Source organism: Taudactylus pleione, unplaced genomic scaffold (assembly GCF_031769625.1).
Source record: "Taudactylus pleione unplaced genomic scaffold, aTauple2 ptg000227l, whole genome shotgun sequence".
In the NCBI taxonomy this organism is placed as follows: Eukaryota; Metazoa; Chordata; class Amphibia; order Anura; family Myobatrachidae; genus Taudactylus; species Taudactylus pleione.
In genome coordinates this window covers 900,799-917,411 of record NW_028284629.1, presented here as the reverse complement: position 1 = coordinate 917,411, position 16,613 = coordinate 900,799, and the positions used below count along the sequence as shown (strand labels likewise).

The window sequence follows — 16,613 nt, the reverse complement described above, 5'->3', positions numbered from 1 at the left end:
TAGAGGGCTAGATACGGGCATAGGCACATACAGGCATAGAGGGCTAGATACAGGCATAGGCACATACAGACAGAGGGCCATGTACAGGCATAGAGGGCTAGATACGGGCATAGGCACATACAGACATAGAGGGCCACATACAGACATAGAGGGCCACATACAGGCATAGGCACATACAGACATAGAGGGCCACATACAGGCATAGGCACATACAGACATAGAGGGCCATGTACAGGCATAGGCACATACAGACATAGAGGGCCATGTACAGGCATAGGCACATACAGACATAGAGGGCCATGTACAGGCATAGGCACATACAGACATAGAGGGCTACATACGGGCATAGGCACATACAGACATAGAGGGCCACATACGGGCATAGGCACATACAGACAGAGGGCCATGTACAGGGAAAGGCACATACAGACATAGAGGGCCACATACGGGCATAGGCACATACAGACATAGAGGGCCATGTACAGGCAAAGGCACATACAGACATAGAGGGCTACATACAGGCATAGAGGGCTACATACGGGCATAGAGGGCTACATACGGGCAAAGGCACATACAGACATAGAGGGCCACATACAGGCATAGGCACATACAGACATAGAGGGCCACATACAGGCATAGAGGGGCACATACATACATAGAGGGCTACATACAGACCTAGAGGGCCACATACGGGCATAGGCACATAGAGGGCCATGTACAGGCAAAGGCACATACAGACATAGAGGGCCACATACGGGCATAGGCACATAGAGGGCCATGTACAGGCAAAGGTACATACAGACATAGAGGGCCACATACGGGCATAGGCACATAGAGGGCTACATACGGGCATAGGCACATACAGACATAGAGGGCTACATATGGGCATAGACACATACAGACATAGAGGGCCACATACAGACATAGAGGGCCACATACGGGCATAGGCACATACAGACATAGAGGGCCACATACAGGCATAGAGGGCTACATACAGGCATAGGCACATACAGACATAGAGGGCCACATACAGGCATAGGCACATACAGACATAGAGGGCTACATACGGGCATAGGCACATACAGACATAGAGGGCTACATACAGGCATAGGCACATACAGACATAGAGGGCCACATACGGGCATAGGCACATACAGACATAGAGGGCCACATACAGGCATAGGCACATACAGACATAGAGGGCCATGTACAGGCAAAGGCACATACAGACATAGAGGGCCACATACAGGCATAGGCACATACAGACATAGAGGGCCATGTACAGGCAAAGGCACATACAGACATAGAGGGCTACATACGGGCATAGGCACATACAGACAGAGGGCCATGTACAGGCATAGAGGGCTACATATGGGCATAGGCACATACAGACATAGAGGGCCATGTACAGGCAAAGGCACATACAGACATAGAGGGCCACATACGGGCATAGAGGGCTACATATGGGCATAGGCACATACAGACATAGAGGGCCACATACGGGCATAGGCACATACAGACATAGAGGGCCACATACAGGCATAGAGGGCTACATATGGGCATAGGCACATACAGACATAGAGGGCCATGTACAGGCAAAGGCACATACAGACATAGAGGGCCACATACGGGCATAGGCACATACAGACATAGAGGGCTACATACGGGCATAGGCACATACAGACATAGAGGGCCACATACGGGCATAGGCACATACAGACATAGAGGGCCACATACAGGCATAGAGGGGCACATACATACATAGAGGGCTACATACAGACCTAGAGGGCCACATACGGGCATAGGCACATAGAGGGCCATGTACAGGCAAAGGCACATACAGACATAGAGGGCCACATACGGGCATAGGCACATAGAGGGCTACATACGGGCATAGGCACATACAGACATAGAGGGCTACATATGGGCATAGACACATACAGACATAGAGGGCCACATACAGGCATAGAGGGCTAGATACGGGCATAGGCACATACAGACATAGAGGGCCACATACGGGCATAGGCACATACAGACAGAGGGCCATGTACAGGGAAAGGCACATACAGACATAGAGGGCCACATACAGGCATAGGCACATACAGACATAGAGGGCCACATACAGGCATAGGCACATACAGACATAGAGGGCCACATACAGGCATAGGCACATACAGACATAGAGGGCCATGTACAGGCATAGGCACATACAGACATAGAGGGCCATGTACAGGCAAAGGCACATACAGGCATAGAGGGCTACATACGGGCATAGAGGGCTACATATGGGCAAAGGCACATACAGACATAGAGGGCCACATACAGGCATAGGCACATACAGACATAGAGGGCCACATACAGGCATAGAGGGGCACATACATACATAGAGGGCTACATACAGACCTAGAGGGCCACATACGGGCATAGGCACATAGAGGGCCATGTACAGGCAAAGGCACATACAGACATAGAGGGCCACATACGGGCATAGGCACATAGAGGGCCATGTACAGGCAAAGGTACATACAGACATAGAGGGCCACATACGGGCATAGGCACATAGAGGGCTACATACGGGCATAGGCACATACAGACATAGAGGGCTACATATGGGCATAGACACATACAGACATAGAGGGCCACATACAGGCATAGAGGGCTAGATACGGGCATAGGCACATACAGACATAGAGGGCCACATACAGGCATAGGCACATACAGACATAGAGGGCTAGATACGGGCATAGGCACATACAGACATAGAGGGCTACATACAGGCATAGGCACATACAGACATAGAGGGCTAGATACGGGCATAGGCACATACAGGCATAGAGGGCCACATACATACATAGAGGGCTACATACAGACATAGAGGGCTACATACGGGCATAGGCACATACAGACATAGAGGGCTACATACGGGCATAGGCACATACAGACATAGAGGGCTACATACGGGCATAGACACATACAGACATAGAGGGCCACAGACAGGCATAGGCACATACAGACAGAGGGCCATGTACAGGCAAAGGCACATACAGACAGAGGGCCATGTACAGGCAAAGGCACATTCAGACAGAGGGCCACATACAGGCATAGAGGGGCACATACAGACATAGAGGGCTACATACAGACATAGAGGGCCACATACGGGCATAGGCACATACAGACATAGAGGGCTAGATACGGGCATAGGCACATACAGACAGAGGGCCACATACGGGCATAGGCACATAGAGGGCCATGTACAGGCAAAGGCACATACAGACATAGAGGGCCACATACGGGCATAGGCACATAGAGGGCCATGTACAGGCAAAGGTACATACAGACATAGAGGGCCACATACGGGCATAGACACATACAGACATAGAGGGCCACATACGGGCATAGGCACATACAGGCATAGAGGGCCACATACAGGCATAGAGGGCCACATACAGGCATAGGCACATACAGACATAGAGGGCCACATACGGGCATAGGCACATACAGGCATAGAGGGCCACATACAGGCATAGAGGGCCACATACAGGCATAGGCACATACAGGCATAGAGGGCCACATACAGGCATAGGCACATACAGACATAGAGGGCCACATACGGGCATAGACACATACAGACATAGAGGGCCACATACAGGCATAGAGGGCCACATACAGGCATAGGCACATACAGACAGAGGGACACATACAGACATAGAGGGCTTCATGTGGGCATAGGCACATACAGACATAGAGGGCTACATACAGGCATAGAGGGCTACATACAGGCATAGGTACATACAGACATAGGCACATACAGACATAGAGGGCCATGTACAGGCAAAGGCACATACAGACATAGAGGGCCATGTACAGGCAAAGGCACATACAGACATAGAGGGCCACATACAGGCATAGGTACATACAGACATAGAGGGCCACATACATACATAGAGGGCTACATACGGGCATAGGCACATACAGACATAGAGGGACACATACAGGCATAGGCACATCCAGATAACCTCTTTAGGGTAGGTCCCTAACATACTAGGGCTCAAATCCAGAGTGCAGGACACCCCCAAACCAGCTCAGCTGAGCCACCCCAGGGCATCGCCATAATGAGAAAAGTGAAATGTGAAGTAAGAAAGGTAAGAGCAGCTGTGACTGCATAGAAAGGTGAAAATATAAATGTAATAAAAACAAACAGTAAGTGTTAAAATAGTGCAAAAAAGGAAGAACGTTATATAATGCGATGCCCTGAAGCAGACCAACCAAAGCAATCCAGGGGACCCACGCCCCAAAAATCAACCCAAAGTTGCACTACAGTATATAACTTGTAGGACTTAGCTAAAATTGTGCCTATTACTAGTGTGCATATACATTACCATACTCCATGCTTTTAAACCAATAAGGGCGGGGTGCTAGTCCAGGCTGAAGGCGTCACTAAGAATTAAGTAATATCATCACTCATAAGTTAATAGACCATTAGTACTAATGGAACTAATTTATGAACTAATTTATATCCTAATATATATTTCAATGTAGGAAATATATCCTTTTTACCTCCACTGATATGACCTATGCTGGAGACACAACAGCCAGCTATAGGACATAAGGTTACTGAATACCTTCAACGCTGATTTACTAATGAGACTAAATGACCACTTAGGTCATTCAATTAGCAACCTTTAAAAGAGCTGTCCCATAATGACACAGGATATGGCCCCCTGTTGAGAAAGCCTGACCGGCGAAACGCGCGTACAGGAGGACATTCGTAAACCCAGCGCATGCGCAGGACTACTTAGAGCTGTGGTAATTTTGTGTACCCACCCCAACCCCCCCTCCGCTCACCTCCCCCCCATCCCGCACTTACCTGTCTGCGCAGCAGCCTCCGGCTCTGTCCTGCTGGTCTGACACGTGGTCTCCCAGCAGAACACAATAAAGATTAGAAGAAAAAAAAAAACTTTTTTTTTTTTTCAAATCTGTACTGTGGTCTGCTGGGAGAACACAGTGTCCAACCAGCCTCCGATGCCAGAGGACACACCAGAGCGCCGAAGGGAGACGTTGGGGGGACCTGTCCAGCTGGAAGCAGGTAAGTGTTACCTACTATACGCCACCTTACAGTGGCGGATAGTACCTCCATCAAATTCCGAGAATACATAATTTTCGGAATTTGATGAATACCATAATTTCCACATCCCCATACTAATGTACTAATGTATGGGGAGTGTGGAAATGAACGCAGGGGGATTTAGCAAGGAGATATCAGTAATATCTCCTGCGTTAAGATACTTCATGAATACTAAAATAACGTTATTTAAGGAAAATGTCCTTAAAAACGTTAATTTAGTGTTGATGAATAGGCCCCTTAGTGTGCTGTGATTGATTATTTGCTACCTTTAATCACAACACTTTTACTATTTGATATGTCTGTCTATTGTGTATGTGGTGAACTCTAACTTTTTAGAGGTATATTTAATAAAAGTTACATTTTAAAATAATACTTTCTCACCTTAATACAAAGAGTGCCCCCCACAAAGGAGTTCTTACTGTTGTCCTGCCTCACAGGATAATTGAAGCCAATCGATATACTCCTGGGGAGCACCACCAACTGGGTCATTAAGAGAGGAATTACCCCCCCGAATATTAAACATATGTTGGTTGTCATATGTTATAGCAATAATTTATGCTTTCATCCAGCGCAGAGTCCCCCCCTGTTTGTTAAACATGTCAACAGAATGGAAATGTCAACATTGTCATAATGTCAACATTTCCATTAAGGTTAGCGTTAGGGATAGAGGGCCTGATCAGAGATGGTTAGTATACATCTCTGATGGGAAGTGGTCTGCACATGTGCAGAACTTTTTCTTTGATCTTGCCCGCAGACCCTTCCAAGAATGCCAATCATGCTGCAGCGTTTGGGGTGCAGAGACATGGTTGGCTACCGTTCCTTGAAACAGGGGCGTTTCCAGGAACAGTGGCCAAGGTCTGCATCATTGAACGCAGATTTCCTGGCCTCGCAGTTGCCAGGACCCGGCCAGGCTGCGATAAGATTCAGCTACCGCAGCCTGGCAAAAGGGGCAACCATCGCGACCAATGATTGCGATGATGATCCCAGGCTGTGACCTTGGTCGCAACACTGGAACTGCAGATGCAGCAAGGAGGTGTCTGTTTCCTGCAGACACCTCCTTCTACATTAGCATTTTAGATTAACGGAATTGCACAGCTGCTTGAAATACAAACTATTTAATTAAACTGATATTTTGATAATCCTGTCAGTGTGTCTCCCCAAAATATAATACAAAGGATTAACATAACAGCAATTTAATTTAATAGTTTGTGTCAGCGAGCATAGTTAATGGTCCGACAACCACTTTTAAAGTGTATTTGATTTTCCTGCAGTCCACAGAGTACAGGTTGAGTCTCCCATATCCAAATATTCCGAAATACGGAATATTTTCAGCATGACTGAGATGGTGAAACCTTTGCTTTTTGATGGTTCAATGAACACAAACTTTGTTTAAGGCACAAAATTATTAAAAATAAAGTATAAAATGACCTATAGGCTTTGTGTATTATGTGTATATGAAACAAATTAATTTCATGCATGTACACAAACTGTGTTTGAACTAGGGATGTGCAGGCTCGGATAGGTTCGAGTTTGCACGTGGAGTTTGGATTTTTCCCTCCAAAAAAACGGAACTCAGAATGAGGCAAAACGTCATCTTACATGGACGAACATCATCATTCCTGGACTTTTGTCCAGGAATGATGATGTTCGTCCATGTAAGATGACGTTTTGCCTCGTTCTGAGTTCCGTTTTTTTGGAGGGAAAAATCCGAACTCCACGTGCAAACTCGAACCTATCCGAGCCTGCACATCCCTAGTTTGAACCACAAAATGATTGAAAATACTGTATAAAATTACATTCAGGCTGTGTGTATAAGGTGTATATGAATCATAAATGCATTCTGTGTTCAGATTTGGGCGCTATTCCTAAGACATTTCAATATGGTATACAAATATTCCAAAATACGGAATATTCCGATATCCAAAATACCTCTGGTCCCAAGCATTTTGGATATGGGAGACTCAACCTGTACCAGTTTTATTATTAGTACTGGTGCTGCTGTTAGGCAGGTACCCACTAGCAGGGCTGGATTAAGGCTTGTGGGTGCCCCGTGGTAACTAGGTTATGTCACTCCTATAATGGCTGGCCACTCCTCTCTGGTCAGGTGGCCACACTACTTTCTGCAACTGGCCACACCCCTTAGTGGGCCTCTGTGGTTGCATTCCCCTGGTGGGCCCTCCATGCCCCAGTCTGACACTGTCTGTAATTGTAAATGCACTTCTCCTTCATCAGTCCCCTTTGTGCATATGGCTTCACAATGTGTTCATGGAGTGCAAAGGCCTCATCTGCCACAAACACAAAATTTAGGTTTTTAGCGATGAGCTTCTAGTAGAAAGCCGTCTGTTTGAAGGACCCACCATCCAAAGCATGACCATTCTTGCCAATGTCCACGAATAGGAATTTGTAGTTAGCATTGTTCTTATTGCCGAGGTCAATGCCAAAGAATCCCTTGTAATTATAGTAAAAGGATCCACTGTTGGCAGGTGGGGTTATTCTCACGTGTTGCCATCTATAGCTCCCCCACATTTAGGGAAGTTCCACTGGTTTTCAAACTCCGCAGCAATAGCTTTCTATTCCCCCACGGTTGAAGGGAAGTAGAAAAAACAAAACAAAATGAATACATGATCATTAACAAAACTTTATTATTTTACAGACCTCTACCCCTTACTTGGACATCGATCTAACCCCTGGGGGATCCAACATTGGCGAGTGTGAAGGGGACAGTACCACCAAAGGTGCAACCCTCAAAAAAGGCAAGGAAGACTACGTCAAAAGTGCGGAAAGAAACCACTGCAACAGAAAAATTCTTCGAAAAGCATGTAAAAGTTCTGCAGAGTGCCCCCACCCCCCCCCCTCCCGACCAATGAGACCTTTTAGGGTTGCATTTAGCTTCCAACCTCCGTTTTTTTTTACTGCTGAAAGCAGTTTTACTTTGAGCGGTTGTAGTATGACCTCATTATACGGGGCAAAGGTGGCCAACTAAGCAACCGTACAATAATATTTGAGCATTCCATACCCACAACACACATGATGGCTCCCACCCCATCAATACCTCAGCCTCCACCCGCCTATCCCTGCAGCAGTTCGAGTGGCATGTTTTCAGCAATGCTGCAATCGGACAGGACACCAGAGCAGCCTCATTTTTATAATTGTTTATTTTTAATCTGGTACCCATTTATCAACAAGTTTTAGACAATAACTTTGGTGTTCTTTGATATATGGTGCTCCTGCGACTCATGTGATTAATGCCAATAAACATGTACCATAATGGCTGTTTACAGCACCATATATCATAGACCACCAAAGTCTGATAAATGAAGTTTTAAGGAAAATATAGTTATTGACATTAACCAATGTTTTATCTGCACATATTTAATTTGTGCATTTTGAACAATTGTATATTGTTATTTTGCCTTGCTAATATATATATTTAAATATTTATAGTTTTTCAAGTGTGAATAATAATTTTCCAAAAATTACTTGCAAGAAATAAAGAGTTTTGATTTTGTTACCTTCAAGTACTGCTGCTTCCGAACAGTAATGATGGCTTTGCAAGTCTCCGGTATGATGAGGCCCAAAGCTAGAGGTGAGGTGAGATGAGGGAGCCAAACTTTAGGTCTGCCAGGGACATCCCAGTAGCCAGGAATCTCAGGGTAGCTACTAGTTTGTCTTCAGCAGGGATGGACCTCTGCAGGTAGGTATCCTGCCTCTGGATGTAAGGCGTCACCAGACTCAGCAACTCCTAGAAGGTGGCGTCATCCATGCGCAGGAAGTTTTGGTAGTTGTTGGGATTGTTCTCACGAATCTCCATAAGCAGTGGCATGTGAGAGCAGTGGCGGAACTCCTTCTCCTACTATAAGCACTCTCCCTATCAGCTAATAACAAAACAGCCGCAGTATACAGTATGATGTCCTCAGTTGATAGTGATAAGCAGCCATCATAAGAGAAGTAGAGAAGTCCCTTGTAAGCCAGACAAAACAAAGCAGAGCAATCAAGCAATGTAACAGCGTTCGGCAGGTACAAACCAAGCTGCTCTAGCCACAGAACTAAATTGCTAAGAGGTAAAATGGCCTCCTGCTATTTATCCCCTCCTGAAAGTCCTGCTCATTATTTACATTTTTAAGAAATCCTAAAGATGGTCGTCTGGTGTTTTTAAAGCAAATGCTACACCATTACCGATGTGAACGATTTGAAAAGCCCCAACGACTCCCAATATATCGTTGGTCGTTTGGTAGACTGCACAGTGGGTATGCACTATATCGTTTGTCCGGGAGTTCAAGGGAAATCGTTGATGACACTGCATTGTTTGAACACTGCATAGTGTGTACCAGGCTTTAGCTTTCCACTGCAATGTAGATCTGAGTTTGGACACATCCCTCTCACATCTAAATCTCTATGCACATATTACATAGGACCCTCTGCAGGGTATACGGCCTATAGATATACAGTTAAAAGGTCAACAATGTCTAGATAGACATCAGATGCTAGACAGGCAATAGGTCGTTTCGATACAGTGAATGTCGACATGGAAGAAGTTCAACGGGTACAAATGGTCGACAGGGTAAAAAAGGTTGACACGAAAATGGTCAACACACAAATGATTGACACTTTTTTTTTATTTTTTATGTTGGTTAGGGGCAGGTTTAGGGTTAGTCACCAGGAGGGGATCATTAGGCACTTACCAGAAGGTTAGGCACCAAGGGGAGGGTTAGGGTGAAGATTAGGGTTAGAAAATAAAAGTTGTTGACCATGTGTGTGTTGACCTTTTGACACTGTCTACCATCTGTACCTGTTGACCTTCCTCCATGTTGACCTGTATTGTGTCAACCTTTTGTCCCTGTCGACTTATTGCCTGTCTAACATCTGGTGTCTATCTAGCTATCTAGACATTGTCAACCTTTTAAAAAGTCTAACTTATATCCCCCCCTCCCCCCCCACAGTGCAGCATGGTTTTGCCATGGTGCACAGTTATTTGCCCTTTTTGCTTTGCTCCCAACTAAGAATCAGCCCTAATGTAGTAACTGGAAAATTGGCTGCTATTAATTATTACCACAAATATGCACCACCACATTCAAATGTGCAGTAATAGATCATCCTAGAATTTCACATCTTTGCAGCTTCATGGGCTGCTTATAACTATTTTCACATACGGTACATTAAATATGAATCAGTCTTAACTAATATGAATTATATAAATTGTATTTAAATTTTACTTCTAAATATAAAGTTCAATGTAACCTTACTGTAGGAGTGGTATTTGGAATATATTTGACTACTAAAGTATTTGTGAAAAGAAACATACAATATCTAGAATGAAGTACAAGGGCAAAAAGCTAGTACAGTTGCAACCATATAGTCTGCTAAACTAGAGTACTAAACGTATGGCCAGCTAAGACTGGAAGGTGTCAATTCAATGTATATTAGTTTTACCAGCATGTAAAAACCAGTTGATATGAACTTGGTGTAAACTGAGATTTATTTCAATTTAAGACTAAAATATGAACAGTTTATAGTAAAAATCTTGCAATAATGGTTTCCATGAGAATGCACTGAGTTCATTCCAAAATGAATGGGTTATGTATGGAAACATTTTAATTATTTACTTCAAACTCAAGTCACAAGAAGAACATTTATATGCATTATACTGTTTCGGCCAAATTAAGTTCCATAACTCACAAATTTGTTTTCAGTCAATAAATGGAAAAAAAAAAAGACAAGAAATGGCACTTTCATAAATGAAAACAACACACCTTGTAGAAAGAAAGGCATCTGCAATAATACATTATTTCAAGTTTACAAAGTTTTAGAATCCGGTCTGTAATTGAATTGAAATGAAACACTAAAACCAAATTCTGTCCAAATGTCCTTTTAACGACTTAAGATTCCTTTTCAGTCGGTAACACCAATCGAATAGAATCTCCCACAAAAATACCAAAAACAAATGAAATCTACATGTTTACAAGGGAATGACTGGTTTAACAAAAATTAGCCAAGGGGTAGCAAGTCTTCAGATGATGACGCTTATACAAAGCTTGGAATCCTTTAAAAGAAGCAAAAGTTTTCATTCTCTCAACACTGTCAAGTAGAATTTTGAGAAGAATCTTCTTGCAGGGTTTAGTCCTCAATAACAATTGGTTCATCATTGACAGGGTGACGCATAGGTAATTCCAAATGAGACTGGCAGATGACTATGTGTCTGTAAGGACGACGGGCTGCGCGCTTGGTTTCACAGGATGAGAGTAACTTGCGGACTTTCCTGAAAAAAAAAAAAAGTAAGTGAATTTTGTTAGTGAAAGTCATCTCTGTCCTGGCTTTAGCCCGTTTATGAATTTATGGGTATGTGTTTTTCACAGCTCCACCTCCTGGAAATGGACAATGGGCCTGATTCATAGACTGTTTGATTTATTTTTACCACTGCACATGCGTGTAAGTCGCACTGCACATGTGCTGCGGTGGTTGCAGTGAGGATTAATTTGCAAAGTGATTGATAGGCTGGGACCGTTTGTAGGCGGCTACTCAAATGTAGGCGTCGCAACCATTTTCAGGCCTTGACTGATATCCCATACGCAGTTCGGAAGCCTCCGGCGCCTGTTTCGACGGCATTTCTGAGTAACCATAGGGCTACTCAGAAGTTCGATGATCGACTGATGGTTGTGTCTTTGTACACAAGCGGAGGATCTGAGTTGCCGTAAGGTGGGCGTTTCAATACAAGTCCTGCCACCTGCGACATCTCCATAATTTGGCACAGCCAGTGCGTACGGGATCACTGCAGCGACTGCATTAGCGTACATCTCTGAATCAGGCCTGATGTCTTTGCTATCTTCTGCAGCGACACGGTCAACGTATTCCCAGTGCATTCTTCAGATGCGGACAGGTGATTGGGACTAGTCAGTGGCACAGCGATGGGTGCAAGGTGGTCGGTGTGGAGCACCTTGGCTCATAGGCCAGTATGCCCAGCACATCATGCACCCTTTATAGATATGCCTCAGTCTTGTATTCATTCTAAGATGATCTTTATATTTATTTATAGTGTTTCCATTAAGGAGCAAGCTCTGTCCTGAAAGAATATAACCAACTTCTCTGTTATAAAGCTCTGCAATGCACAACTGTATAGTCACACAGAACCATAACTACACCTGTCTAAAATTGAGGATTTTTACCTGTGTAGTAGCAACGCCACATATTACTCCCTTACCAGTAGGACTAGGAGATCCACAGTATAAGGTCAGAGAAGAAATGATGTTTGATCCAAATGACTCCGGGTGTGTAATTCTCAGAACCAATGCCTGTACACCCTGGACTGTGTTATTGGGAGAAATCTGCATTGTGTGGACATTCCCTAAACTATCAAATGGCTAAAGTCAGCGCTTGGCTGGCTATTATGAATCTGCAAACAAAAACCAACCTGATTTAAAATATAAGAAATATACAGTGTCCCTTGCATAGTGAAACACATGGTGGTACAGTTACTAAAGGTTTGCTCACACTGGAGCTTTTCATGCTCTTTGATGTGTTGTTTGTAAACCGTATTATACGCTAAGGGCCAAAGCACTTCTATGTGCATGAAGTAAGACCTACTGTTTTGAAACATTACTCCAGATTTGTGCAAATTGGTAGCATACAGTGTGGGTAATGTATTACGCAACAGCGTGCCATACTTCCAATTACAAATAGAAAAACTAAGACGTGGGTTTGACAGGAAAGATTGCTGCAATTACATACTGTTTGAACTCTCTCACCTGTCAGACGTATTTATTTATTATTTTAAATGAAATGTCCCCTCTCTGCCATTTTCTAAAAGCCCAGCCTAGACACAGCAGTGGGCCCAGTTTTCTAGCTGGGGATGGAAACCCTAAACATTGGGTACAAGGATAGAAATGCTTATTATACAGTATAATAAATTGTTTCCCCATAAATATTAAAAAGAAAAGAAGGAGGTATATTTCTGGCTCCTTGTGTATAGTATAGAAAGCTGCAAGTGATATTGAGGTGAATTATATCTTTGTTTCCATAAATAATAATGATTTGTTTGTACCATAGTCAATACTTACCTATAAATCTTTTTTTTCTTGGTCCACAATAACACAATGGGAATCTTGCAATCCACTAGGAGAAATTACATATAAAACCGTATGTACCAACTCAAAATGAGTTGTGCTCCAAGACAGATAGTCAGTAGCCATGTAGCTAGGAACGGTTCTGCCATGTAGCCATGGACATAAGTTATGCTCTGGAGACAGCTAGTTACTAGCCATGTAGCCATTCAGGAACGGTTTTCTGCCCTCAGGATTTGAGCTCTCACAAATCCTATGTAGTAAATGCCAGAAAATCTAGGTTATAAGATGAGGATACTTGCCCGTCAGGCTATAGGTGATGCCACAGGGCATCTGCTTCTATTTAATTAATATATGCATGTTTTTTTAATTATTTCAGAATTATTTTACTGAACCGCACCCCTCATGTGCTGACCAATCATCGCCTTCCTTTTACTATAGGAAGTGGTAGGGCTATTGCTTTTAGGGGACAAATGTATCAAACCTTCTAAAGAGTGCAAAAGTGGAGACGTTACCAATAGCAACCAATCAGCTTCTAACTAGCGTTTATCAAGTACATTTAGGGCACAAAGCTGATCTAAAGAGCAGCCATCACTAACTACCATCTGCACGGCACCGTTTTTTCTTCTAAAAGACCGTGTGGTATACTAAACGAGGGGGGTTCAGTTATTGGCGATGTGCCGTCAGACATTGTTGTGATCCCTTCCGGCGCACACATCATCCATTTATGGTAGCCCCAGATATTGCATGTTTCCTACACACCTTTTTATGGGGTCACACTGAACTGAATTCCCCCTTTCGTGTTTCTGACAGTTTGTGAAGGGTAGAGTGCACTAGTTATCGTGTGACTTCCTATAGACGCTGTTATGTGCTGTGTGTGCCCACTCTCAGTGGATAAGAGTGTGGGTAGTCAACTTCACCAGGCCCGGTGTGGTGATTTCCAGGCTATTTATTTTACAGTCCCTGTATTTTTTAGTGCTCTTCAATATACAAAAGAAATTTTAAAAAAATATTAAAAGAACAAATTATATTTACAGTTGTGAATTCATGATTGTTTAGGTCTAAAAAAAAGACTACTATAAAGATCTACAGATAGTCGTCTGGTAGGGAGATGAAAATACAGTGAATGTATCACACAAGTCAATGCAAATACTGTAGGTTACACCCCATAGGAGCACAAAAAATAGTATTTATATTCTTTATATATCATCAGAATATTGTAGCCTGCAGCGCTGTACAACAGGACAGGGAAATCATACTAAAACAAGTTATGATACTAGCAGACAAATAGGTTGGATGGCAATGCTTACAATCTTATGGTGCATACACACGGTCAGATATGTCAGATGAACGATTTCAGACAGTATTAAAATGGATGGAATCGTTGAAATCTGACTGCAAACACCCTTCTGCTCCACGGGAGGTTTCTGTCCTCCCTGAGCTGACAATCGGGAACGTGTGTGACCACCCACAGCTTATGTGAGCGGCCAAAAAGATGGTCGCGATGGTCAAGACCATCGGGCTTGCGACGAGACCCTGCGGTAGGGTCTCGCTGCCGCAAGCCCAGGAGTGCTTTTGCCTCCATCAGATACCAGGCTTGGCCTTCGCTATGCGGGTCTCGCGCATGCGCACAACGGAGCTCCCCCCGTCGTGCGCATGCGCACTAGGGCACCATCGACCCGCTTGCGAGCGCTCAGCGCTCGCGAGTGGGTCTGAATCAGGCCCAGAGTCCTGAACAACTAGGGAATGCCATTGCCGGATTCCATTCTGACAGCTCCTTTGAGCTAGAGTGCAGGTCTGCCCTGCAGGATCGACTCCTGGACAGTATTGCGCTCAGGTTGGAGACTTTTATGTGTGGCTGCTTCATTTTTTTCCTGTCGTAATTATGCAGAATCGTAACGACGAGGCCCGGTGGCCTGGTCTGAGGGGTGCAGGGATAAGCCATTCTTACAGCTTCTATGAGCTGGCGTGCAGGTCTGCCTTGCAGCTCTGAGGTCTCACCGGATCTTCTAGCTCTCCCGGCGCGGGCGGAATAAGGCCTGGTCAGACATGATCACGAGGAGACCAGCGTGCAGCCTCCCTGGGGGGAGGTAATTTGTTGAGGCATAGTGTTTTAATGGCCATTACTGTGTGGCAATGTTCTGGGGGCATGATGTCTTCTGGAAGGCATTACTGTGTGGCATGATGTCTTTTGAGGGTTACTTTTTGGCATATCTTCTGGGGGACATTACTGTGTGGCATGATGTATTCTAGGGGGGTTACTTTTTGGCATGGTCTTCTGGGGGGCATTACTTTTTGGCATGATGTCTTCTGGGGAGCATTAATATTACTGTATGACATGGTCTTCTGGGAGGCATTACTGTGTGGCATGATGTATTCTGGGGGCTTACTTTTTGGCATGGTCTTCTGGGGGGCATTACTGTGTGGCATGATGTCTTCTGGGAGTATATTACTGTGTGGCATGATGTCTTCTGGGGGGGCATTACTTTGTGGCATGATGTCTTCTGTGGGGCATTACTGCATTGCATAACCTAAATTAGGGGCATTACTACTGGCGTAATTTGCATTTGGGGTACTATTGAGTGGTGGTGCCCCTTCCCAGCAAGACCATACATGTTTTTTCGGCGTGCGGCCTCCCTGCTTTGGTTGTGGGTGGGGGCACCAATGCTCTTCATTTACACAGGGCACCAAAATCTGTAGTAATGGCTCTGCTTTGGTGTGCACAGATGTGTCCTCGGCGTTCAGCACCCCTGCCCTAAAAAATATCCAGCAGTGAACACTATCTAATCCTCTACAACTGCTAAGCTAGAGCTTGGTCAATTGGGAAAATGCCTTCCCTTTACTTTGTGTGTGACCGCAACAAATGAAGTGCCAGCTTTACCTAACAGAACCAACCAAATACCAAATGTCTGACTATGGCACATGTATGAATGCCCTGCAGGATGAGCTCTGTAGTGTTTGTATTTTAATACAGAGAATGATGTAAACTTTTTTGTTGTTCTAATATTATATTTGTATAGACTAAGAAGTGGGAGGAGTCAGAAATAGTAAGGGGAGGAGTCTGTGCCAGGAGCCAGGTGCTGACACGAGGTGGGCTTGTGTGCTGTAAATGCCGGGGCTTCTTTTTAGTCCCAGTCCCGCCCTGCTTGTAGTAGATAACATTTCATGTTGGCCAATCATGTCCTTAAAGCAAAAAGTCAGATATTGGGAACTGGTTTTAGTTGGGGTTATTGGTTTTGGAGGGCTGTGAAGAGCCCACATGACCCACATCAAAAGTAACTGGAATTTTTAGATAGTGACACAAACCAAATGTAAGGAGGGTGAGTAGGTGGAGGAGCTTAGATTCATAATGCAATACAATAAGAATTATTCCAAAATATAAAATAACAAACATTGGATCTGTTTAAAAAGTGATTACTACATAGGAAACTTCT

General features: G+C 44.3%; 2 protein-coding genes across 13 annotated transcripts in view; one reads left to right on the top strand and one right to left on the bottom strand.

Annotated features, from left to right (window-relative positions):
- The window catches only part of LOC148517069 (phosphofurin acidic cluster sorting protein 2-like), a 358,464-nt gene extending 349,929 nt beyond the window's left edge, over positions 1-8,535 (top strand). For 2 of the 4 annotated variants that reach the window (XM_088479158.1, XM_088479156.1), the window contains exon 27: positions 7,779-8,534. In XM_088479158.1, the coding sequence (XP_088335284.1) occupies positions 7,779-7,809 (31 nt within the window). In that variant the 3' untranslated portion in view covers positions 7,810-8,534. Of the gene's footprint in view, positions 1-7,778 lie in introns of all 4 variants that reach the window. The other 2 variants (XM_088479161.1, XM_088479164.1) reach the window with 2 other exon arrangements.
- Positions 8,536-10,583: 2,048 nt separating this feature from the next.
- MTA1 (metastasis associated 1) overlaps positions 10,584-16,613 on the bottom strand; it is a 276,561-nt gene continuing 270,531 nt past the window's right edge. For 4 of the 9 annotated variants that reach the window (XM_088479146.1, XM_088479148.1, XM_088479147.1 and 1 more), the window contains one exon: positions 10,584-11,381. In XM_088479146.1, the coding sequence (XP_088335272.1) occupies positions 11,240-11,381 (142 nt within the window). In that variant the 3' untranslated portion in view covers positions 10,584-11,239. The remainder of the gene's footprint in view (positions 11,382-16,613) is intronic. The other 5 variants (XM_088479151.1, XM_088479153.1, XM_088479155.1 and 2 more) reach the window with 2 other exon arrangements.